The sequence below is a fragment of the Malaclemys terrapin genome, chromosome 1, assembly GCF_027887155.1.
Source record: "Malaclemys terrapin pileata isolate rMalTer1 chromosome 1, rMalTer1.hap1, whole genome shotgun sequence".
In the NCBI taxonomy this organism is placed as follows: domain Eukaryota; kingdom Metazoa; phylum Chordata; order Testudines; family Emydidae; genus Malaclemys; species Malaclemys terrapin.
Genome location: NC_071505.1, coordinates 74,747,901 through 74,771,263, shown reverse-complemented (window position 1 = coordinate 74,771,263; position 23,363 = coordinate 74,747,901). Strand labels below are relative to the sequence as shown.

The following is a 23,363-nucleotide window of genomic DNA, read 5'->3' as shown; positions in this document are numbered from 1 at the left end:
ACACAGATTTGTATATTTTTCTTCAGACCAGAGCCATGAGTTTAGGCTACATGGATCCACAGTTTCTATACTTGCTCCCTTCAAAATAGAAGCACCAATACATGGATATCTGATAACACGGATGAAATCAAAAAGCGGCCCTCTCCACCCATAGTTTAAGGAGGAAGATGAATTAAAAGGATTACCAAAAAGCAACAGCTAACATCATCTCCATTTCCAACAACTAAATCAATAGCCCCATTCACAGCAGGTTTCACAGATGAACCAACCCAGGAAAAGCCATGCATACTTACAAATTATAAAGCATATCAGCCATGTTGCTGCGGTAGTACAAGGCATTTCTATAGGCGCTTTCAGCTTCAGAAATCTTGCTCTGGCTCTTGAGAACATTTCCAAGGTTACCCCATGCTGCCAAGAGGAGAAAGCAGTATTCAGAAACAGTTACAATCGAATTATACATGCCATAGTGTTTGAACATCAGGAAGTTCCATAGGGAGAGAAAACCCACAGAGAATCTTTGTGTGTGTGCATGCGTGCGTGTGTGTAAGAATTTCTTTCCGTTACTCTATCATTTCATCTTACTGGGAGACTTAAGTTCAATAGCAATGATCTTCATAAATTCGGTATAATTGTCACATTTGAAGAAAGATGATGTTTAAAAATACATTGTATCACAAATCTTTACTAAAAGGGCTTGCTCTACTGGAGGGCAAGGGACATTTTATATGAAATCATCCTAAAATAATAACCCTCCCAGTTTATGTGTATGGCCAGGGGGCCTTCATGATTGAAGCTTGTTGTATACCTATCTACCCATAAGCCACAAGGAATCTCCCCAAATAAACACAGATCTCCCTGGAATATGAAAGCTGATAAATGACACAGCAATTGAAGTTCAGGTTAGGCAACTAACAAGATCAGAGGCATGCAATATGATTCTAACATGCTACACAGATTGGTTAAAAGTATTTTCTAGTTGAAAGGAGCATGTGGTTCTTTACTTCACAAAATTTTACACTATACAATGGGCTTTTATATCCCATCCTAAAATATTTTGAAGTAAAATGCATTTGAAGCTCTGCAGACAGTCATTTGGAAATGTGGCTACCCCCACCAACAATATTTCACTTAGCACCTCTGAAACCTAAGCAGTACAACTAATTCTGGTACTATAGGCATCTTTCATAGCCAATATTGCAATACAGTTTTCACATAGCACAAATAAAGAAACTAGTAATTATTGCAGATACTTTTTTTTTTTTTAAATAAAGTACATTGATGTCAAGCTGTTGAGGTCTGCTGCAAAAGTACCCAGCCAAAGATGAAAACAGCAGCAAACACAGCATTTTCCTCTCAGCAGAATTAACTTAGCAGCAGTATACATAACATCACTACTGTGAACCACAGAAGGAAGAAAATCTAAAGGCATCCATGAAAACAAAACCACAATTGCTGTCTCCCCAATTGCACATATAGCTTTTTATACAGGTGCCAAAACAAAATGGATATTTCTCTGAGAAGGGAGACTCTCTCCTTTATGTGTTATTTCATTTTTGCTTAGAATTTCATTTAAAGAGCATTAACACAATAAATCTTATTTATCTCCTAAGTAACTAGAACTACTAAAGCTGCAAATGCACTATCATTCTCTAACAAAACGTATGTGCTAAAATATTCCCCCTACTCTCCCTTAAGTTTTAGTTTTTACTCTATGTATATATTTCAGATGTCTGACAGTACAATTTAGTTCCCTGAAGGACATGTCTTTTTACACTTGATAAACATTATAGAAATACAAGCCATTTGTGGATCTGACTGGTTTATTGCTTTACTATATACCAAACATTACAGACGTCAGCAGGACACAGAGAACAAGACTTGTTAATATACTGTCTCTTGATGCTTGTCTCTGCATTGAAGAAGTTGTAGGTCTTACATAAATGGTATCTAGACTTTCCTCCCCTAATTCTCCCATAGCAGAGTAATAGATTAACTTACCATGAGATTATGAGGCAAACAACATCCTGCCAAACAGAATGATCTTTTGCCAAACCCTCCCAACAACTGTCCCTATACAGAGGGCAATACTCCATCTAATAAATTTACGCATGTTCCACTGTTACAGCTTCTTTGTATAAGGGCTTTAAAACTGGCAAATACTGAAACCAATATCAACTTTGCTTAAGGGGAAATAGGAGCCCAATATTGCACAGGCATTAAACAGTTCCTTTGATTGTGCCCCATTGTACTACATGAATAGTAGCAGAGAGCAATTTATTGCTTTTTAGCAAGCCAATATGCATATTAAAGCATACCGATTTAGAATCCCCAGGTTTTTAACATAGGTCAAAATCTGGGTCTCTGCTTGACAATTTTTATTTTTATACTTAGCACACTTTGTCTTTTTCATAATTTGCAGTTGAAGAACTATCATTAAATGCTAACTATCATCAAGTTAACATCACGTGATGGAGTGGGGGCAACGATGGGACTGAGGAAAAGTGAATCTCACAAGCAACACAAATGGGGATTGGAGTCCCAGTTTTTATTTTACTTTTGCAATGAAATATTGAATACAATATTTTTTCCTATAAATGTTTACTGCATTTTACATACAGAACTAGTTGAACATGATCTGGTGGCTCAGTATGTACACTTAAGTAACAGAGATGATGCCTTGGGACATGGGTCCTTATCCTGGAGGTCAGACTCCCAGAGGGTTGTGAACAGGTATCAGTCAGGACCTACTATTCCTATGTTAGCAAATGGTCAGGGAAGGAGGTTTAAGGCTTGTCTACACTACCGAGCAGGGTTGATCTAAGATACACAACTTCAGCTATGTGAATAGTGTAGCTAAAGTTGATGTACTTAGATCTACTTACCATGGTGTCTTCACTGCGGTAAGTCGACAGCTGACGCTCTCCTGTTGACTCCGCTTGCACTCCTCATTCTGGTGGAGTACTGGAGTCGACGGGAGAGCACTCAGCGGTTGATTTATCGTGTCTATACTAGACGCAATAAATTGACCCCCGCTGGATTGATCGCTGCCCGGGTAGTATAGACAAGCCCTTAGACTAGATGGAAGAGAGGCCATGCTATGGAAAAGAGTGACAACAATTCCCCTAGAATTTTCACTCCCTATGTGTCTAGGGAACTGCAAATGTAACAGAGGTATAGCAAAGCATTACATTCAGATAACTAGTACAACCCACACTAACAATTGTTAGGGTATTTACATTCTAAACCACATTTTTATTCACTCAACTTTTTATGCTTTGTGTCCGCACAATTTTTTTTGCAAAGTTGTAAGAAAATCAGTTAAACTCTTTGAGTATGCAAGGTTGAGAAACAAAAGTTAATTAATTATACACATATACATGACTATACACACATTTCTCTGTGGCTCTGAATATCTTTTTGGCATTCAACTTCAAACTTTGCACCTGGCTAGAATTCAAAGAGGAAGAGTCCTCATATTAAATGTGAAGGCAATTGGATTAATGACTCTGAAGTTTTAAATTGGTAAATGAACTTTATTCTAGTAACTTTTATAATGCAAAATAATAAAGGAAAATTAGCATTGCACAGTAAAACACTCAAAATTCAGGAGGCGCTGAAGTGCGTATATGTTATGATTCAGTCTTTAATTACAAAATGACATTTTCCCATAGGAGCTCTTCCTTGTTCAGTGCAGGGACTGAATGGTGTGCAGAGAATGAGGAAACTGTCTCCATTCACTGTGGACCAACCCCTCATTGGAGTCCTGCACTGAAACAGGTAGCATCTTGTAGAAAAAATAACATATTAACATGCTATTAAAGACTATTTCATAATGCATACACATAAAAGAGGCAGTTAAAGTCATGTATTATATACATCGTCACACAGAGTATTCAAAGTTCTGCCTCACTGCATACAGATATTCTCAGATCATGTTCAACACATATTGACACACAAAGCCAAAAGAAGTTTGAGAAATAATATTTTGAACAAGAATTTCCATTCAACTTACATCTGTATGCATTCTGAGCCAATAAACCATTGCCAGGTTGTATAAAAAGCATTTAGAAAAACAGTGCCCCCAAAGGGAATACAATTTTTAAAAACGCATATAATTTGGCCAAATCAAAATAGATTTTAAATAGACCACAAAATGACATGTGTGTAACCTAGCAACAACATTCATAACAAACTTGCATAGTGTTGACCCCAAACAGCTCATGTGCTACAACTGTGCCTTAAAAAACACCAAAAGGATTTTTCAGTTCTCTTCATACATTAAAATGGAGGTATGATTTTGGTCAAATTTTCTTTTATTTTTTAAAATTGCTCTCAGACTGAAAAACAAACATGGGAAATTTCAGTTTGAAGATGAAAATATTTACCAAGTTAAGAACTAATCCTGAAAATTTAGGAACATGCTTAACTTTGTGTATGAGTAGTAGTCCCTTCAAACTCAAGGATCCAGGGCTAATTATTCTGAGAAAGGCCTATACATGTCAATTACTCTGGTTTTCTCTGGAAAGAATGTATGATGGCAAAATTTGTTTTAGCTGTAACTAATGAGCCAGAATTCAAGAAGCATATTTTACAAAATATATCACAGAATTGGATTTTCATTTTCATTTGTTTCTTGCCTGCATAATTCAAATGCAAGTTAAATATCTTCCTATCAACAAACCTTTTTCCTTCTTCTGTATTGCCAGTTACATTTGCATTATTACTCCAGCAAAATGAGAATAACCAAGGAACAAAATTAAAATTTCAGAGAAAAGCAATCTACAAAATAATAAATTTAGACCAGCTGATTCAGATTCAGTTGTCTTATTAAAAAAGATTCTTAGAAAATATTCATGACAAAGGAGCTAACCGACCATCAGAAACGAGGATTCGCAAATAAATCTGCATTAGAACAGCTGAAATAAAGAGAAGGTTGACTAGTTGTTACTGAAATCTTTTTAGAACTTATAGCTTCTTGGCACAAATTAGAATCTGTCATCAAACTACTTCTACAGAAAGGAGGAAGGGAAAAAACAAAAAACTTAGGATGTGAAAATGGAGCAGACTGCTATACTGTTTGTGGTAATACAGCTGAGAAAATACTGCTTCTCAGAATGCATTAAACCATAGGCCATATTTTACATTTTGATAATCAGAAGGGATACAAAAATATTTTTACATCGATAATACATAGCACTGAAAAACTTAACATTACAAGTAATCAACTATATGCACATGCACATCCATAATTTACTAATATTTTATTCTGTGTTATTCTGACCTTATGGATACAGGAGTCATTCATAAAATATGTTTCAGTGCAGAAATTGATGAAGATGACAAAAACGTGACCTAGATTACTGCTTGGATGACACTGATAAACTGCTCCAAAAGTAACCAAACTAATTAAAGAACAGTCGTAGAAGTTTGTAATAGATCATCCTCTCAGCAGTCCATCAAACTAAGAACTCTGCTTCATGGGGAAAAAATTACATTGGCACAAGTACATTTCTAAACAGATGTTCCAGTTTTGCGCCTTTCTGACTTGCTTTTAATTTGTGAAATTAATAGTTACTGTTTGGGGTTAGATTCTCTCCTGCTCTTATTCTCCATACCACCAGCTCTCCTTACCAGTCTTCAAGAAATGGAGTGAATACAATGCCATTGTGGACTTTGCATTTTCATAACAAATTTCAGAGATGACAGCATATTGCACTTTGTATGCCAAATAAAAGTCCGTAATTTTGGTAATGACAGCGCAACTGCTAATTTTTGAAATTTAGCCAATAGCTTCCTGTCCTTCTAGATAAGAAAGTGTGAGCAAAAAAAAGGAGGCTCTGGGGAGACACTCAGATACTATGGTGTGGGCATTACTATAAGAATCTAGATAGATGGACAGACCAGATTGGCAACTCCTGCTGTGAAGAGGCCACTAGAACACAAAGGCCACAAGAGGCCACAATTTTGTGGCAGACTTTCTTCAGGATACTAATATTTGCTTTAGTAATATAAGTGCTGCATATTAATCTTACCAGTCCCCTTCAAAACAACAAAAGTAATAGTTACTTATCAATTTTGACATCTGCCCTACATTTGGGTCCTACATTTGTTCTAAATCTTGAATTCTTCACTAGGGAAAGGGCAACTGCTCTTCTGTAACTTGACAAGCAGCACTGTTTGTCTTCCCTAAACCATGGGTGAGATTCTCTTTTTCAGAAAAGGCAGGTGTTGTGGGAATCTTCTCTTTATTCCAAAGAAGGCCAGACATGGATTCCTCTGAAGCTGGTCAATTTAAGCATAGGCCTTGGCTACACTGGCAATTCACAGCGCTGCACTTGCTGCGCTCAGGGGCGTGAAAAAACACCCTCCCTGAGTGCAGCGAGTGCAGCTCTGTGCAAGCTATTCCCCTCGGAGAGGTGGAGTACTTGCAGCGCTGCGAGAGCTCTCTCAAGCGGCAGCGCTGTGAATCCGCGAGCGTAGCCAAGGCCTTAGACATCTAGTGGAGACTGATGAACAGCAATACTCCCTGTTGTAGCATGCCCAGACCATGATGGCCGAGGAAGGGAAAGAGCAAGTTAAATTTTACTCTTCTTATTTTGCAGCTATTAGACCTCCAGTTGTTTTAAATAATCACTGGAGCAGGGACTTGAATCTGTGCCTCTCACATCCCAGATGACTGCCCTGACCACTATATTGAGTCAGTGTCTCTCTCTCTCTCTCTCTCCCTGGACCAATGAATATTTAATTATTTATGCCAAGTGTAACAGCTGCAACAGGAGAGATTGAGAGAGACCCACCTCAGAACAGCCATTGGGGTGGGGAGTATTCTTTCACAAAAGTTTTATCAACACTGGCAAATTTCCACAAAAGAGTTTCAATTTTGATGAGTCTGCATTTGCCAAAGTCAGTTTTGTTGAGAAATACCCAACCAGCTCATATGAGGTGTACTACCCCTGTGATATATAATCCCACTTGAATTATTTAAAAAAAAAAAAACTTCAAGAAGCTGTTATCTCTGTTGCTAGTGGTTACATGGCATGAGCTATTGTTGCAATAGTTTAATGGAATGTTTATTTTTTCCTTTTCCTGTACAGGTACCTGTTTCAGGTTTTTACAATGCTGTCAACATTGATTTTACATTTTCTTTCCAAAATTGAACTGTAAACTGTAAACTGGTAGATTTGAGATATATACATTTTGGAGATTAAATTACTCTGCACAACATGCACTAATAAATTATCTAAGGTTGGCCAAGGTGTACTTTCTCTACAGGAGCACACTTTTACATTTTAGGAGTTCCAAAGTTTGTGGTTTTACTGTATTCTGAACCTGTTATGTAAGAGAATAAAAGCAAAAAAGGTGCCTTTGCAACATGATACAAAATCTATCATTTTACATCTTAAAGGATGCAACTAAACCAAAAGAATCTTTGCTAATGTTGATTCAGTAGGTGGAAGTCTTCCAAGTCAAATCTGAACTGATGTGGAAAAATAGTATTGAAGAAGAATGCTGTAGCTGCAGGGTATTATCTTTTAGATATATTTTTTCTTATGTCCTAGGCACTAGAATTTTAGAAACCTCATAGCAGGTTTTGTAAGAAAGCATGGCACCTTTTCATCCTGGTGCATGGAAACTGAACAAAATTCCCCGGTAGTTTCAATTGGATGTGCTATTCTTCCTGTCCTAAAGTACTGCTCCTGTGAACTATTAAACAGCCTGTCTAGCTCCAGAGGTGATAGCATTTCAGTGGTAGATAGAAATATTGCTTGGTATAGTTGGCATATTGGCATGTTAATTAAATGCTTTGGGATGAATTGGGAAATGGGAGGTTCTCTTGGGTTCAAATCTCACCCTGGCTGGTAGTGACCAAGAGTTGGCACCATCCACTGGATTAGTCAGTGGCTTTTCTGAAATGAGTTGTCTCCATCCAGTTCTTAGTAGAATGGGGTCAACAGTTTAAAAATCATTCTATCATAACTGTTAGATAGTACCCAGTTGGTTGTTTCAAGACAGAGACATTGGTGATCAATATTGTGCATGACTGCAGGCTGACCAATCCAGGTCAGTGTTGGGGAAGCTCACACTGGCCCTGCCCATTGTATATCTGTTTTAAAGTACAGTTTATAGAGCAATCAACCCTGAATCTTAGATGAGTACTAAATTCATTTAGAAAATTTTAAAGTATAAAATACAAAAAGACTAAACAAAAAAACTTTTCTCCTTTGCTATTAACTTTTATGTGCACTGAATTCCTAGAGCATGACAGTCTAAAATTCAAGTGTATGTCAATTTTTTACCATCTATTCTTAACATCTTTTCACACTGCACTATAAATTATAGTTGTACAGTAGTTATAAATTATAAATGTACATGCTAGCACTTTACAGCCTATGGCAGTATCACCACAAAACAATGAGGTGTCCTTGTGGCACCTTAGAGACTAACAAATTTATTTGGGCATAAGCTTTCGTGGGCTAAAACCCACTTCATCAGATGCATGGAGTGAAAAATACAGTAAGCAGAATATATATTCTAGCACATGAAATGATGGGAGTTGCCTTACCAAGTAGGGGACCAGTGCTAATGAGCCAATTCAATTAAGGTGGAAGTGGCCACGAAAGCTTATGCCCAAATAAATTTGTTAGTCTCTAGGGTGCCACAAGTACTCCTCGTTGTTTTTTGCTGATACAGACTAACACGGCTACTGCTCTGAACCTGGTTACAATGAAAAACGTGACAAGTAAGATACAGTGGTACGATTCTCACCTCCCTGAAGCAAGCAGCAGCAAATACGAAAAGTTACAAGAAGTTTTGGTTTTATTATATTTTTCCATTCATCCTCAGTATTTTTCTAGACTGAATATTTCATGATATTTAAAATGAACCAAAATGTCCACTTTACTATCTCTCTGAAATTGTCTATTAAGAGGTTGGAAAAATGTACTTCACCTTAGACAGTCCATTAGAATACCATCAGAAACTTATTTTGAAGGTTAAAATTAAATTTAAATTAATAGAATAAAGCTGAAAGTACAGTAGGCATCAATAAAGGTACACAGTTACTCTAGTCTGTAGCTAGTGCAGAAAGCTTCACTTTTTTCTCATCTGTACATTTCAATTATTCCACAATAGATTGAACATCCACTCTTGTAATGTGAGTGCAGTCTAACGTAAGTAGGGCCCTTCCTTTTCAGTTTTTATTTTATTTAATTTTTCCTGGGAATTTATCAGTGTTTATTGCTACAACAATAAAAACTGGTGACAATCAGTGAAAAAAGTAATTAATAATTTTTGTGGGTAAATATCAGGGTTTATTTTGGTGGATGGAAGGACTGTGGGGAAAATATTTGATAGATTAATGCTTTGATAAATGAAATTCAACGTGGTTTGCTGCAGAACTAAAACAGAAATCAAAACACTTATGAGTTTAAGAAAACAAGATATCTAATTCCCAAATAAAACTCTTCATTTGAATAAACAGTTTACTGTTGTAGACTTGAACTATTCACCAATAAATATTTACATTTAATAATTGGTCCACACCTTTGCAGCGCATACATTCAACATCACCTTTTTCTCCTGGTTTTTTTTTTTTTTGGTGACTTCTAATACTTTTGTTCTGAAACATATTCTGATACAGATTTTTGTTTTCTTCCCATTTTAGTATGTCAGATCTTTAAACTGTTATCTGCCAACAATGTGAAATGTGTATGTGGTGGGCGTGATATTCATCAGTACATTTCAGAGCTTGTGTGCGTGACTGTTTTGTTTACTGTGTGTATCTTCTAGACTAATCCATAGCCTTACTTCAACAGGCAGCTTTGCATATACACACAGACTAATGTATTCTTGTAATATATATATCATGCAATGTGTTGTATTTTCCTAATAAAACAAATTGTTTTTTTATCTATCTGAATGATACAAAAGTAGGGTGCAATCGGAAAAAAAAAATATTACTTTTTATAAAACCCAGGATTTTTTCAATTAAAATTGGTTTAAACTGAAAATGAAGGGGCTTACAGATAAGGCACTAGACTGGTATTCCCAGTTTTGCTACTGATCTGTTATGTGACCTTGAAAAAGTCACTTGAACTGTCTGTACCTCTTGTTTCTCTTCACATTCTTTGTTTCTTGCTATTTTGATTGCTAGCTTTTTTGGTTAGGGGTTGGTTCTTGCTACATGTTTGTACAGTGCCCAGCAGAATGGGGCCTCTTGATACTACTGAAATACACATAGTGAAATATGTACTGATTATACACTCAAATACATATAAATTATAATTATGACCTATGATGGGGTGGAGATGAGCACTCTTTTTGAAATAGATGAGAGAAGGTTAAAGCAATATTAGTGACAGGCATAGATAGTACTGTAACATGAGGTCCAAAAAAGCTAGTCTAGTTATAGCTTAGTCCTTTATTTCAGCTAGATGAATCATATCAGTACCTGCACCTCTGCTGTTATCTGTCTAGATACCTATGTAGCCCTAATCGCTGTTGGATGAGCAACCCCCTCGCTCAGATGGGGCTGGGGTAGTATGCATTATGAAAAGCTGTAGTAAACGCTCACAAGTCTCTGGGGAATTTTGTAGCTTGTTAAGTCTGAGCACAAACAACTACACTAGAGGCACATCTACACTGCACACTCCTTTTGGGCCGGGGAGCGGGGGGGGGGGTATGCTACATGCCCCCATAGCATGGGTATAAATCGCATTTAACAATGTAGCCCTGCTTAGGTGGGCAGAGTAAAGACATGCCTGAACCGTATGGGTATATACTCAGGTATGTACTCTGCATGGCTCTCTACGCCCCCAAGCAGTCTCCTTGTCTACGCTGCTCTTTTTAAGTGTGTAGTGTCCTGGGTGAAGGCAGGAGGGAAAGGTTCCTGCAGTTCTCTGCTGCCAGAGCCTTTCCCCCCTGCAGGGAAAAAATCCTGCGTCAGGGAACTGCCAGAGCCTTTCCCCATAACAGGGAGCACTGCCAAAGCCTTTCACTGCAGTGTGGAGCTAAACACCATAGTGTCAACACAATCAGCTTTTCACTGTAGCATGTAGCTAAAGATAGCCTACATGCTGCCACAGGTGGTGTGCTGTGTAGATATAGCCTAGGTCAGCATGTCTTTAGATTGAGGCTCCCAGCCTGTAGGAAAAACCACAGGGGGCGGTGACTATCCTCATGGAGTTCAATGTGGTGTCACATGGATGCTGGGACCCAAGGAGGAGTTCTCTTTGCAGAAAGGAGAGAACATTGCACTAGTTACACTGTTCACATTTAGAAGGTTATATTCAGAGCCATACAGGATAAGATTTTTTTGTTCTTCTTTTAATTGAAAGGTTAGATTCTTCAGTTGATGGTCCTTTCCTTTCAAGGATACCTTACTACTTGATAAAGGAGAATGGATTTTTCAAGCCCTGATTTTAAGCACTCACAGTTTATTAGAACCAATTATTTAGTTCCAGAGAGAAAACCACTTTTATGAATAGAAAGGTCAAAAAAGGTTCTCAACAGAAATGTATAAAGTCTTGAACTGAATCAATGTGGAAAAGAGTAATTACTGTTCGGCATTTTAAATAATTTTACATCACCCTTACCAATGATACCTCGTAAAGGTGTTCTGAAGATTAATTAGATAATGTTTGTAAAGCACTTTGAATATGAAAATGAATACATAAGTGCAGGGCTGGTTTGGGGGGTGGGATAGCTCAGTGGTTTGAGCATTGGCCTGCTAAACCCAGGGTTGTGAGTTCAATCCTTGAGGGGGCCATTTAGGGATTGGGTCAAAAATTGGGGATTGGTCCTGCTTTGAGCAGGGGGTTGGACTAGATGGCCTCCTGAGGTCCCTTCCAACCCTGATATTCTATGATTGATTCTAGGGCCGGCTCCAGGCACCAGCTTACCAAGCAGGTGTTTGCAGCGGCCACACCGGAGAGGGGCAGCACATCCGTCTCTTCAGCGGCAATTCAGCAGTGGGTCCCTCGCTCCCACTTGGAGCAAAAGACCTCCCGCCCACCGAAGTGCCACAGATAGCAATCACAGCTTTTTTTTTTGGGGGGGGGGGGGGGAGGGGCTGCTTGGGGCAGCAAAAACCCTGGAGCTGGCCCTGCATAAGTGCTAAAGGTGATTACTTTGGGGGTTTAATATTTTTCACATAATCTACTTCACAAATATAACACAGAACATTTTCGTTTGTCTTGGATATTTCTGTTTTCCACAGAATTCCAAATGCAAATAACATTTGTCAAAATGTATTGTAAAAGTATCCATAACATCAATTATCGGTACTATAATTGTTCTAAATATATATATTTGTTAGTTTATACATTCAGATCAACTCACCAGCACACGTTGGTTACTTGCCAACAAAAACATTCTGTTTCTTACTTCTTAATGTGATAAATGAATAGTTTCTGAACACTCATAACTTTTTCATGTATTTTATATACTGATTTTTCATATAAGCCAACATCCACTAATGCTCAAATCCACTCTAATACTGGTGACTCATCATCCTCCCAGCATCCATAACTTATTTTTTCCCCGTTAAGAGTGCCATTTATATTGTTTGTTCAGCCCTTCATTGATGATCTAGTCAAAGACTTTGGGAATAATGGCCCAGAGGAACGGAGGAATATACGCAGCAGAGAGCCATCCATTGCTGTGTCAGCATGGTTGCAGAAGCAACTGAAGAATTTTGGAAGACTGATTCAGCTTTGTCGCCAAGGTTTGCAATTCGGATGTGTAGTTTTTACATTTATTCATAGCTATTTCTCATTGTGTTCATCATGAGTGCTTAATACTCCCAATTCTCTTGGTGTATTACATGTTAGGCTGGAAAAAAAGTTGACTTTCCAGTGTTTCTCCAAGGCAGTTCTAGCAGCCCAATCAAACTGAGTGTAGGCCTTGAATGTCTTACAAAATGGGATTACTTTTAGGCCTCACCACTTTGCTCATTTCAGCTCAGACTGTGGAGCCTTTACTTACCTTAGGGAGTACTTACTCACTTAAGTGGTCCCATTGGATTTAATGGAACTAATCACATTAATATATACACTATTGCAGGAGTTGGCAACGTTCGGCACGCGGCTCGCCAGTGTAAGCACCCTGGCGGGCCGGGACAGTTTTATTTACCTGCTCACGTGGCAGGTTCGGCCGATCGCGGCCCCCACTGGCCGCAGTTCACCGTCCTGGGCCAATGGGGGCGGCGAGAAGCCGCGGCCAGCACATCGCTCACCCGCGCCGCTTCTCGCCGCCCCCATTGGCCCGGGATGGTGAACCGCGGCCAGTGGGAGCCGCGATCGGCCGAACCTGCCACATCAGCAGGTAAATAAAACTGGCCCGGCCCGCCAGGGTGCTTACCCTGGTGAGCCGCGTGCCAAACGTTGCCGACCCCTGCACTATTGTGTGATTAAGGCCTTCTCACTGTAGCTTAGCAGTAAAGATCACATCATTAAGAGGGTTTCCATTGGGTATCAACAAAGGGAAAACCTCCTGAACAACTGGGGTACTCAAAAATCTGTTCAGCTCTACTGCATAGTCCTTTATCACTACGGGGATTTAATTGAAAAGACAGACTCTGAGTACTGAGCACTGTGTATTCTGAGTACTGTGAGGACAACAGACTTGACCCTGTCCTCTGGGTACAGTGAGGACAATTTAAATGCCTTTTGTCCTTTAAGAGGTTCTGACTTGTTTTAGTGGTATTCCCAGGTTATATATAGACAATCGCTCCCAAACCAATATTATTCAAAAAGGCAAACATTTTAACTGTGCAGTAGGTATTACTAGAAAATAATTGATCCCTAGAAGTTTATTCATCATTTCACATTAGAAAAAGATGTATCTTGTGAGATAACTTGACTTGTTTTGGTCAACAGGTATCCAGTGTTTTAACTAAAAAGGAAAGAAGAACTCTGCCAAAGAAAAATGTCATAAATAATCTACCTAGCCTTTTTGCCTATAGTGAATTGTGAAAACTAAAATAAATGAAGCTCCAGTCTTGCAGATCTGTACTCAGAGAGCTAGAAGAAAAGGGTTTCTTTTAAGAACATCCAGTTAAAGAAAAAAGCTGATTAAGCTAAAGGGCATTCACAGTATAACCACAGAAGTGGAAGACTGAAAATTCTGCCCCTGTATCACTCCTCATTTTGTAACCTTATAAATAATTGAAAATAAAAATTTTGGAAACCCATTATAGACAAATACTGCAATCACATCGGTCATCATTTCATTTGTTTCCACCATGGTGGGTGGAAAGGGGGGAGTTAGTGTCTTATTGAGATAGAAGGGAGGGCAAATGGAAAGCTACATAAAGACATGGGGTCTGAATATCATTTGTGCTAATCTGCTTTTACACCCTCTGGCAGTGGGTGTAAATTACTGTTATACCCATTTTACAAACCATTTGCACTGTCAGAGCAGTAGAAAGGAGCCTTTGTGTACATGAGAATGAGTCCCACTAGAAGTCCGGAATGGAAAAATGCTGGCATTCATTGCATACTGAGTATCAGTAAGCAAAGAAAAGCTTTCTCATAGGTAATGTATAAAAGGTACTGTGATGGACGCTCTTGAAATGACTAGCTTTAACATACTTGTTTAAATATATTCAGATGAAGAACAAATCAGAATGGTCTTATTTTTCCTTCCACTAATAACAACACTGGTCTACAATTTTTGAAAAGTCGTCTGCTTCAGAGATAAAATGTGCTGTTTATTATGTATTTTGATGTGCTGAATTCAAATATGACAATTACAACAACTGATTGGCTACTGTTTCTAAGATATTTAAGTTTTTACATTTTATGTCCATGTAGATTGTGTAGATAGTAGAGTTTTAATCATAAATTGTAAACCTAGGTCTTTTCATGTGTTTATGGTTGCTTTACATGATAATATTTCACCTGTCCTGTTTATGTAACACTTTAAAAATCAGCAAAAGGGTTATAATAAATAAAATTTATTGTGAAACAAAAGGCAAAAAACTATTATGTACATTGTTTAGTCCTATTCAGTGTCTACTTGGCGTTTCTTGGCTTGTCTCTTGTATTCATTAAATGGAGCATCTCTTGTCACTGTCCAGCAATAGTCTGCAAGCATTGATGGGCTCCATTTGCCCTGATAGCGTTTCTCCATTGCTGTAATGTCCTGGTGAAATCGCTCGCCGTGCTCATCGCTCACTGCTCCGCAGTTCGGTGGAAAAAAATCTAGGTGAGAGTGCAAAAAATGTCTCTTTAGTGACATGTTGCAACCAAGGCTTTTGTATGCCTTGAGGAGGTTTTCCACCAACAACCTGTAGTTGTCTGCCTTGTTGTTTCCGAGAAAATGTATTGCCACTAACTGGAAGGCTTTCCATGCCGTCTTTTCCTTGCCATGCAGTGCATGGTCAAATGCATCATCTCGAAGAAGTTCACGAATCTGAGGACCAACAAAGACACCTTCCTTTATCTTAGCTTCACTTAACCTTGGAAATTTTCCACGGAGGTACTTGAAAGCTGCTTGTGTTTTATCAATGGCCTTGACAAAGTTCTTCATCAGACCCAGCTTGATGTGTAAGGGTGGTAACAAAATCTTCCTTGATTCAACAAGTGGTGGATGCTGAACACTTTTCCTCCCAGGCTCCAATGACTGTCGGAGTGGCCAATCTTTCTTGATGTAGTGGGAATCTCTTGCACGACTATCCCATTTACAGAGAAAACAGCAGTACTTTGTGTATCCAGTCTGCAGACCAAGCAAGAGAGCAACAACCTTCAAATCGCCACAAAGCTGCCACTGATGTTGGTCATAGTTTATGCACCTCAAAAGTTGTTTCATGTTGTCATAGGTTTCCTTCATATGGACTGCATGACCAACTGGAATTGATGGCAAAACATTGCCATTATGCAGTAAAACAGCTTTAAGACTCGTCTTCAATGAATCAATGAACAGTCTCCACTCATCTGGATCGTGAATGATGTTGAGGGCTGCCATCACACCATCGATGTTGTTGCAGGCTCCAAGATCACCTTCCATGAAGAAGAATGGGATAAGATCCTTTTGACGGTCACGGAAAATGGAAACCCTAACATCACCTGCCAGGAGATTCCACTGCTGTAGTCTGGAGCCCAACAGCTCTGCCTTACTCTTGGGTAGTTCCAAATCCCTGACAAGGTCATTCAGTTCACCTTGTGTTATGAGGTGTGGTTCAGAGGAGGAGGATGGGAGAAAATGTGGATCCTGTGACACTGATGGTTCAGGACCAGAAGTTTCATCCTCTTCCTCATCTGACTCAAGTGAGAATGATTCTGGTGCATCAGGAAGCGGCAGTCCTTCTCCGTGGGGTACTGGGCGTATAGCTGATGGAATGTTTGGATAATCCACAGTCCACTTTTTCTTCTTTGACACACCTTTCCCAACTGGAGGCACCATGCAGAAGTAACAATTGCTGGTATGATCTGTTGGCTCTCTCCAAATCATTGGCACTGCAAAAGGCATAGATTTCCTTTTCCTGTTCAACCACTGGCAAAGATTTGTTGCACAAGTGTTGCAGCATAAGTGTGGGGACCACCTCTTGTCCTGATCTCCAATTTTGCAGCCAAAATAAAGGTGATAGGCTTTCTTAACCATAGTGGTTATACTGCACTTTTGTGATGCAAAAGTCACTTCACCACAAACATAGCAGAAGTTATCTGCACTGTTCACACAAGTAAGAGGCATCTCTGCTCACTTTGGCTAACCAGAAATGTGTCCCTTTGCAAAATCAAACACTGACAAATAAGAGAGCATGACACTATGATTTCTAGAGCTGATATAGGGCAATTTGTTCAGCAGAGTGATGTAAGCTTCGTTATGATTGCATCATCCATGACTTCTAGGAATAACATGATGTAATTCATATCATGTATGACGCAATACCAGCTTCAGATTGCATCATTCATTGTTTTGCCTAAAAAGCAAGTACTGTCCAAACCCAGTCATAGATTTATTCATAGATCCAGTCAAAGATGTATTTTAGTCATTTCTGGTTTAAATTGAGATCCCTTCCCTTTATAACTCACTTATCCTCCGCCATTCTCAAGTCAAGGGTCGTATATACTGACCCAATAGCATATCTTGGAAACTAGAGCCAATCAACAATTTTAAGCATCATTTTCGTTCTCAGTGACCCAGAATTAGTAAAGTTTGACTACGTTTATTTCAGAAGCATTTTGGCTGTAGAGCAGTGTAATTCATCACCTCTGAGGGGGAAAAAAAAGGCAGCTATATAGGATACTTAAATATGGATATAGGTACCTAACTTCAAGCACCCATTTTGTATTTGTTAAATTGGGGGTTTACAAAGAACCATCTTTCTACCGCTTCTGAAGACTATCAACCTGCCTCTGTATTGGGGCGATTGCAGTCAACAGGTGTTTAGGATTGGAATTCAAGGGGAACAAGCACCACCAAAAATGCTACAGCTACCTCTGAATGACTCCTATATTCCACAAATAAATGGCAGCAGCTTACAAAGCAGTCTTTTTTCTTCATTAGGACAGGTAAAGAAATCTAAGCATTTAACTATATGTGGTGATTAGTGGTAAATTTTTTCTTCCTCTTCACGATTCACTGATTGGAAGTGAAATTGGTCCTTACCCAGAGAAAAAAATATATACTCTTTCCCAGCCTTATAAATTCATAAAGGATGAATATTGAGCTTTCTAGTGTTCTTTTGAAAGAGAAACAGAGATCCAACAGTGACTTAGGTTTCAAAAGCAACGGCAGTACGAGAACTCAGACGAGAACACTGACATTGGGGAATAAATTTAGCTTTTTGAAGTGAAGAGCAAGCCACTTCCCTTCCGCTTTCCAACATAATTAACATATCCAGACTGTTTTACTGAGGCTGGGCTACATGTAGGATGCTCAACTACATTGGGTGCCTACAGTTCTCCCACAAATAACTTGCTAGTGGTCATTCCCTCCATACCCGTCAACTATTCAGGGCAGTGGCAGTGTCCACTTATAGAGCCCTGAACTATTTTCTGAAGGTAGCAATTTTATTTAACCTTCAGACAATTCTATGGTTCAGACTTACTGAGCTGAGCTTTCTCTTTTTAAAAGAGTCATGCCCTGTGTGATTGATGGATAGGCAAAGACTTTTCAATTTATTTCAAGAACTCTAATTTAAGTATTCTTTACAGCCTCTGCCCTTTCAAACTAGCCAAATTTGCCTTAGATAAATAGATACATTTACCTCAGTAATTTCCTATACAATTCATTCTATTAGAAGAGTGAAGATTGATGTAGCCATGCATGGCTGTTATTAATTCATACATTCTAAGGCCAGAAGGGACTATTATGATAATCTAGTCTAACCTCCCGTATAACACAGGCTGTAAGTTATCTTGTTAAAAATATACAGTGATTCCCCCTTAAATCTTTGCCTTAGATAAATAAGTTAACGTTAGTATTGGCAGTATTTCCTATTCAGAAGTTACTGTAGGGTAGGATATGTTACCAATTGTTGGAAACATTTTGTAACACTGAAATATGTTTTCTCCCTCTCCCCCCACTAACGTTATGCTCAAAATAACTGAACAATTTTTGACCAAACTTTAAAAAACAAAACCTCAGATAGAGATAAAGCATGGAAAAGTTCATCTTTAAAGGTAAATATTGAGAGTTAAAAGCAACTGGAAAGAGTAGGCTATGATGGAAAGTGTTAGGCAACCTTAAATATAAGCCTTTCTATACTGTTCCACCTATACTTATATTTTTTTATAAAGGAAAGAAACATGTCTAACATCACACTAGCCACTGTACTTTTATGTTTTGTCCCTGTCTCCTACCTTTTGTATGTCACTTGTTTTGTTTATATTGTAAGCACTGTGGTGCAAGGGGACGTGTTTATACAGCACTTAGCTCAACAGGGATTCAATCCTGATTGGGGTCTCTAGGCAATACTTAATACTAAGAATAAATATCTCTATTAAGGATGAGGAAGACTTTTCTGTCTATCTAAGGCATAGTGTAAGACTGACCACTGTACATTATTAACAATACTTAACCATTAAGTACTGTTTTTATATAATATTGAACTAAGTCTCAATTCCACCATGAGATATTTCATATAACAACAATAATATAGGTAAATATTTTTGTAATTTTAGAGGAGGAGAATTGGAAGCTGAGAAGTTAACTGACTCACCCAAGGCCATAAAAGGAGGCAGTGGCAAAATGAAGATTAGAAATCAGGAGTCCCTAGCTCCCAGGACTAGGCTCAGACCACTCCTCTGTCTTAAAAGGGAAAATATGCTAAACATTAAGGTATGTAAAATTACTAAGTAGTGCTATCTCTTATTCCATACACGTGTGGTAGTCAATGAACCAAAATGACTCTCTGTATTAAGCCTTAATTTTCATGGGAAGCATTCCCCAGTACCCACATTTAGGGGTGGCAAGTTGTATGGGTCCGTGGCGCCTGGGCTCCAGCAAATTCAGGGCCCTGGGGGCCTGGCTCCACCAATGTTTGGGGCCGGGTTTCTCCCCTGGCCCTCCATGCTGCCTCCACATACCTCCCCCGGAGCATCACCCAGCCCTGCCTGCCACCCTGTGCGCCTCCCCCAGAGCATCCCTGCCTGCTCTGGGCAGCAGGACCCTGCTGCGCTCCTTTGCCAGCTGCTCCCGCGGCCGGCTACAAGGGAGCAGCGCCAGGGGCAGGCTGAGGCAGCTGCTACGCCAGAGGAGGGGAGGGGGTGCATGGCAGACCCCCGCACCGGCAGGCGACTCCAAGTCCACTCAGAGGGAGGGGGGGCTTATCCTAGACCTCCTGAGCAGCAGCCTGGGGGGATCTTGGGTGAGTGTCGTGCTGAGGGGGGCCCTCTCCCCCAGAGCTTGCTGCTGCCAGCGGGGAGAGGGCTGGGGGGAGTCCTCCTTCCTGGCCCCAGGCCCCAACCTGCTGCTCCCCAGACTCCTCAACCCAGGCCCCAGCCCCATGCCCCACACCCCAACTCTGTCCCAGCCCAGAGCCCGCACCCAGCACCCAACCCCCCTCCCAGAGCCAGCACCCAGCACCCTAAACCTCCTACGGCACCCCCTCCTGCACCCCAATCCCCAGCCCCAGCCCAGAGCCTGCACCCAGCACCCAAACTCTGTCCCAGAGCCTGCACCCCTCCCACACCCAAACTTCCTCCCAGAGCCTGCACTCCAACCCCCCCCCCTGCACCCAAACTCCTTCCCAGAGCTTTAGGCAGGTGTCTGTGTGAGGGGGCAGGACTTGGACCCATTCTGGGCACCTCCAAAAATTATACAAACCTGCCGCGCCTGCCCACATTATGGTATTCAAATAACCTGTACTAGTCTTAGGCTTTGTCTACGCTTGTAGCGGCATGCAGGGTATGTGTAGCTACACACCACAGTGAAAGGCAGGCTGTGTCCACACTGCTGTGCATACTACAGGTGGCAGCGAAAGGCTCTCGCAGTGGGGAGACTGCGGGGAAAGGCCTTGGCAGAGGGGAGCCACTCCCCCAGCTTCCCCTCTGCCAGGGCCTTTCCCCACTGCTGGAGCTTTTACCTCCAGCGGGGAAAGACTATGGCAGCAGGGAGCTACCTGAGCCTTTCCCCTCTGCCACCCTCTGCAGCAGGGAAAGGCTCCAGCAGCTCCCGTGGTGGGGAAAGGCACATACCCTAAGGTTCGGTGTGTCCGCACTCTACTTGCCTAAACAGTGTCTCATTGCTATTTATACGGTTACCCATGCTAGGTTGACGTGCTTTGTCTGCACTCTACATGCTGCCATAAGTGTAGACATATCTTTAAAGTGCTGTCACTATTAGTGAGTATAAAGGAAATATCAGAGGAGCACGACAAAACTACTGATGCTGTGGTTGACAGAGAAGTTAACCTTTTTAATAGTGAGACATATGGAGAACATTAAATTATGCAATATTAATATGTACAAAATGGGCATAGTATATTCCAAATGCCCACGATACAAAAGTGCCGTTTGGTTGCCAACTCAAACACACTACATTATGCTGCAATTCATTGGGAATGCAAACAGAATGTGTGGTATGCAACAAGCCTTATTCTTCATAGAGCAACAGTGGAATGTGTAGGACCCTTGGCTATTGAAAACAAAGCCAAAGAGCTGTTTCAAGAGATTCCTAGCCCATTGTTGGCAAAGTTTCAATTGTTAACAGTGGCTCTATCTATACCAGGAGAAAGACACATTGCTGAAAACTATTGTCATCAGTGGGCCTCCTCCTTTTCCTCAGTTGACTAGCAGGGAAAAGGTTTAACTGTTGTGCACAATCTCCGTTTGTTCCATCCTTTCCCCTCACAGTAATCCTAGCTGCTTTACAGTACCCATGACTGAGACCACATTGTTTACTACAAAGGTGCTGAAAACGGTCCTATTTACCCTATCAGTTATTACATTTTCAGTGCCCATTGAATGGGTATGGAAGGAGGAAGGAACCCACTGATGACAAAAATTGTCAGCCACTGGTCATTTACCTACATAGATAAGGCCAATGAGAACAGGCTGTCCGATCAGATGTCTATCAAAGTGTTCACCGTCATTGGAGCCATGACATACAAAATACTTATTACAGGTACCAGGTTTGCAGAAAGGATAGATACTGTGTCAACTCAAATTGGAGCTCAAACTTTAATTTTGCAGGAATCAAGTAAAATATTTATAGGTCTCAAAATATAAACAGATATTTGTCTGTGAGGGGTTTTTTGTTTTTGTCCATAGTACCTACTAAATAAAACAATTTTTAAACAAAGACATTCTCCCACTGTGTTTGTAAAGGGAAACTAGAGGGGAATTTAACATTACAGATTGTGCAGCACCTGGATAACCATAAAATGAAACCTGCTATTTAAAAAAAATAAAGCAAGGTTCATAGGCTTTCATTGTTCAAACAGAGGGATGAAAAAGGTAAACAAATGATGCAAAATAAACTGAATACTAAAGTAAGATTCTATGAATTCCTTTGGGTAAAACAGAGATGTTAGTAAGTTAATTAAACCACAAATAGACTTTTAAAATATATATACACTCATGCAAGTACCATGTTTGCCTGTAAATGTAAAAAACAAAACACAAACCAATAAATGATCATACAACAACCATTGTACTTAGCTATGCCATTGATCTGCATTGCATATTCAGATCTTGACATTCATATACATTTTATACAGCTGCTCCAGCTCAAAGCCATAGCAGACAATCTTCTAAAATAAACCCACCACAGTTGTGAAGAAAGTTAGAAATAAGTCAGAAATGACCAAAGCTGAATACTATTTTAGCAAAGGATGGCAAATGCAAAATCCAAAAATAATTGGACTAGTTTTAAAACCTTCCTGCAGGCATGAATATAATGATAAGTGATTCATCCTGCTGGAAAAAGACTATGCTGACCAGAGAAGGAAATTTCTTTAACTCTTTCAGTTTTCTATTCTAGAAAGTTTTCTTACTACCTGCTGGAATCACAAGGCAACCGCTAAACATCAAGACTGGAAAGAGGGGGACAAAACATAGTTAGACTTGGACTTTCTGTGCCCAATAACTTTTCACACACCAGTTAGAGCTAACACATAGTGGCCGTGCTGCTGGCTGTGCTCCTGACTTACTGATTCCACAGAATAACATAAGAACTGATATGCCAGGCAGGGGCAGAGCATGTAAAAAGTAACAATAGTTCTAAATCAAGGACGTTCTGGGGCCCTGATTCAGGAAAGAACTGAAGCACACACTGAAGTCCCATTGAATCCACTGGGATTTGAGCACATGCTGTTCCATTGACATCAATGGGATTTATTCATGTGCTTTACTTTAAGCACTAACTTAAGTGCTTTCCATAATATCAGTTTGGTCAACCAGCTCTAACAGGTTAAGGAGTTGCATCAACAATAATTTACAGGTTTAAAGTTAAAAATGGCAGCAAAATCAATGAACATAGCCAAATAAACACCTGATCAGCATTACAGTAAATACCCAACCCTCTTTCAATTATAGTTTTTAATTATTTATTTACTATTTTGAGGTTATCTGCTTCATCAGAGGGCATATATCTGAACATCCAAATTAGTTGAGCCATTTCCTAAAGTTCAAAATGACCTTTGATAGCATTTCACTGAAAAAAATCTGCTCCATGAAACCAGATATTGGGACTACATAGAGATAACAATAAGACACAGTGAGTAAAATTATTTTGTGTATAATTATAATTTTATATTAAATTCAGGGTAATTGGAACCACAAAGAGACAGTGACTGTCAACTTTCAGCAGAACTGGTAAATACTGTCACAATTTTTAAAACTTCAAAAGGAAAAAAAATAAAAGCTTCATTCAAGTGAGGGAAACCACTGCTTAATAGTTAGATTTCTCATTACATT

At 39.7% G+C, this 23,363-nt stretch overlaps 1 protein-coding gene across 1 annotated transcript in view; it reads right to left on the bottom strand.

Annotated features, from left to right (window-relative positions):
* TMTC2 (transmembrane O-mannosyltransferase targeting cadherins 2) overlaps positions 1-23,363 on the bottom strand; it is a 356,223-nt gene that overhangs the window by 122,675 nt on the left and 210,185 nt on the right. The window contains 1 exon segment of the mRNA XM_054027472.1: positions 294-408. Coding sequence (XP_053883447.1) covers positions 294-408 — 115 coding nt within the window.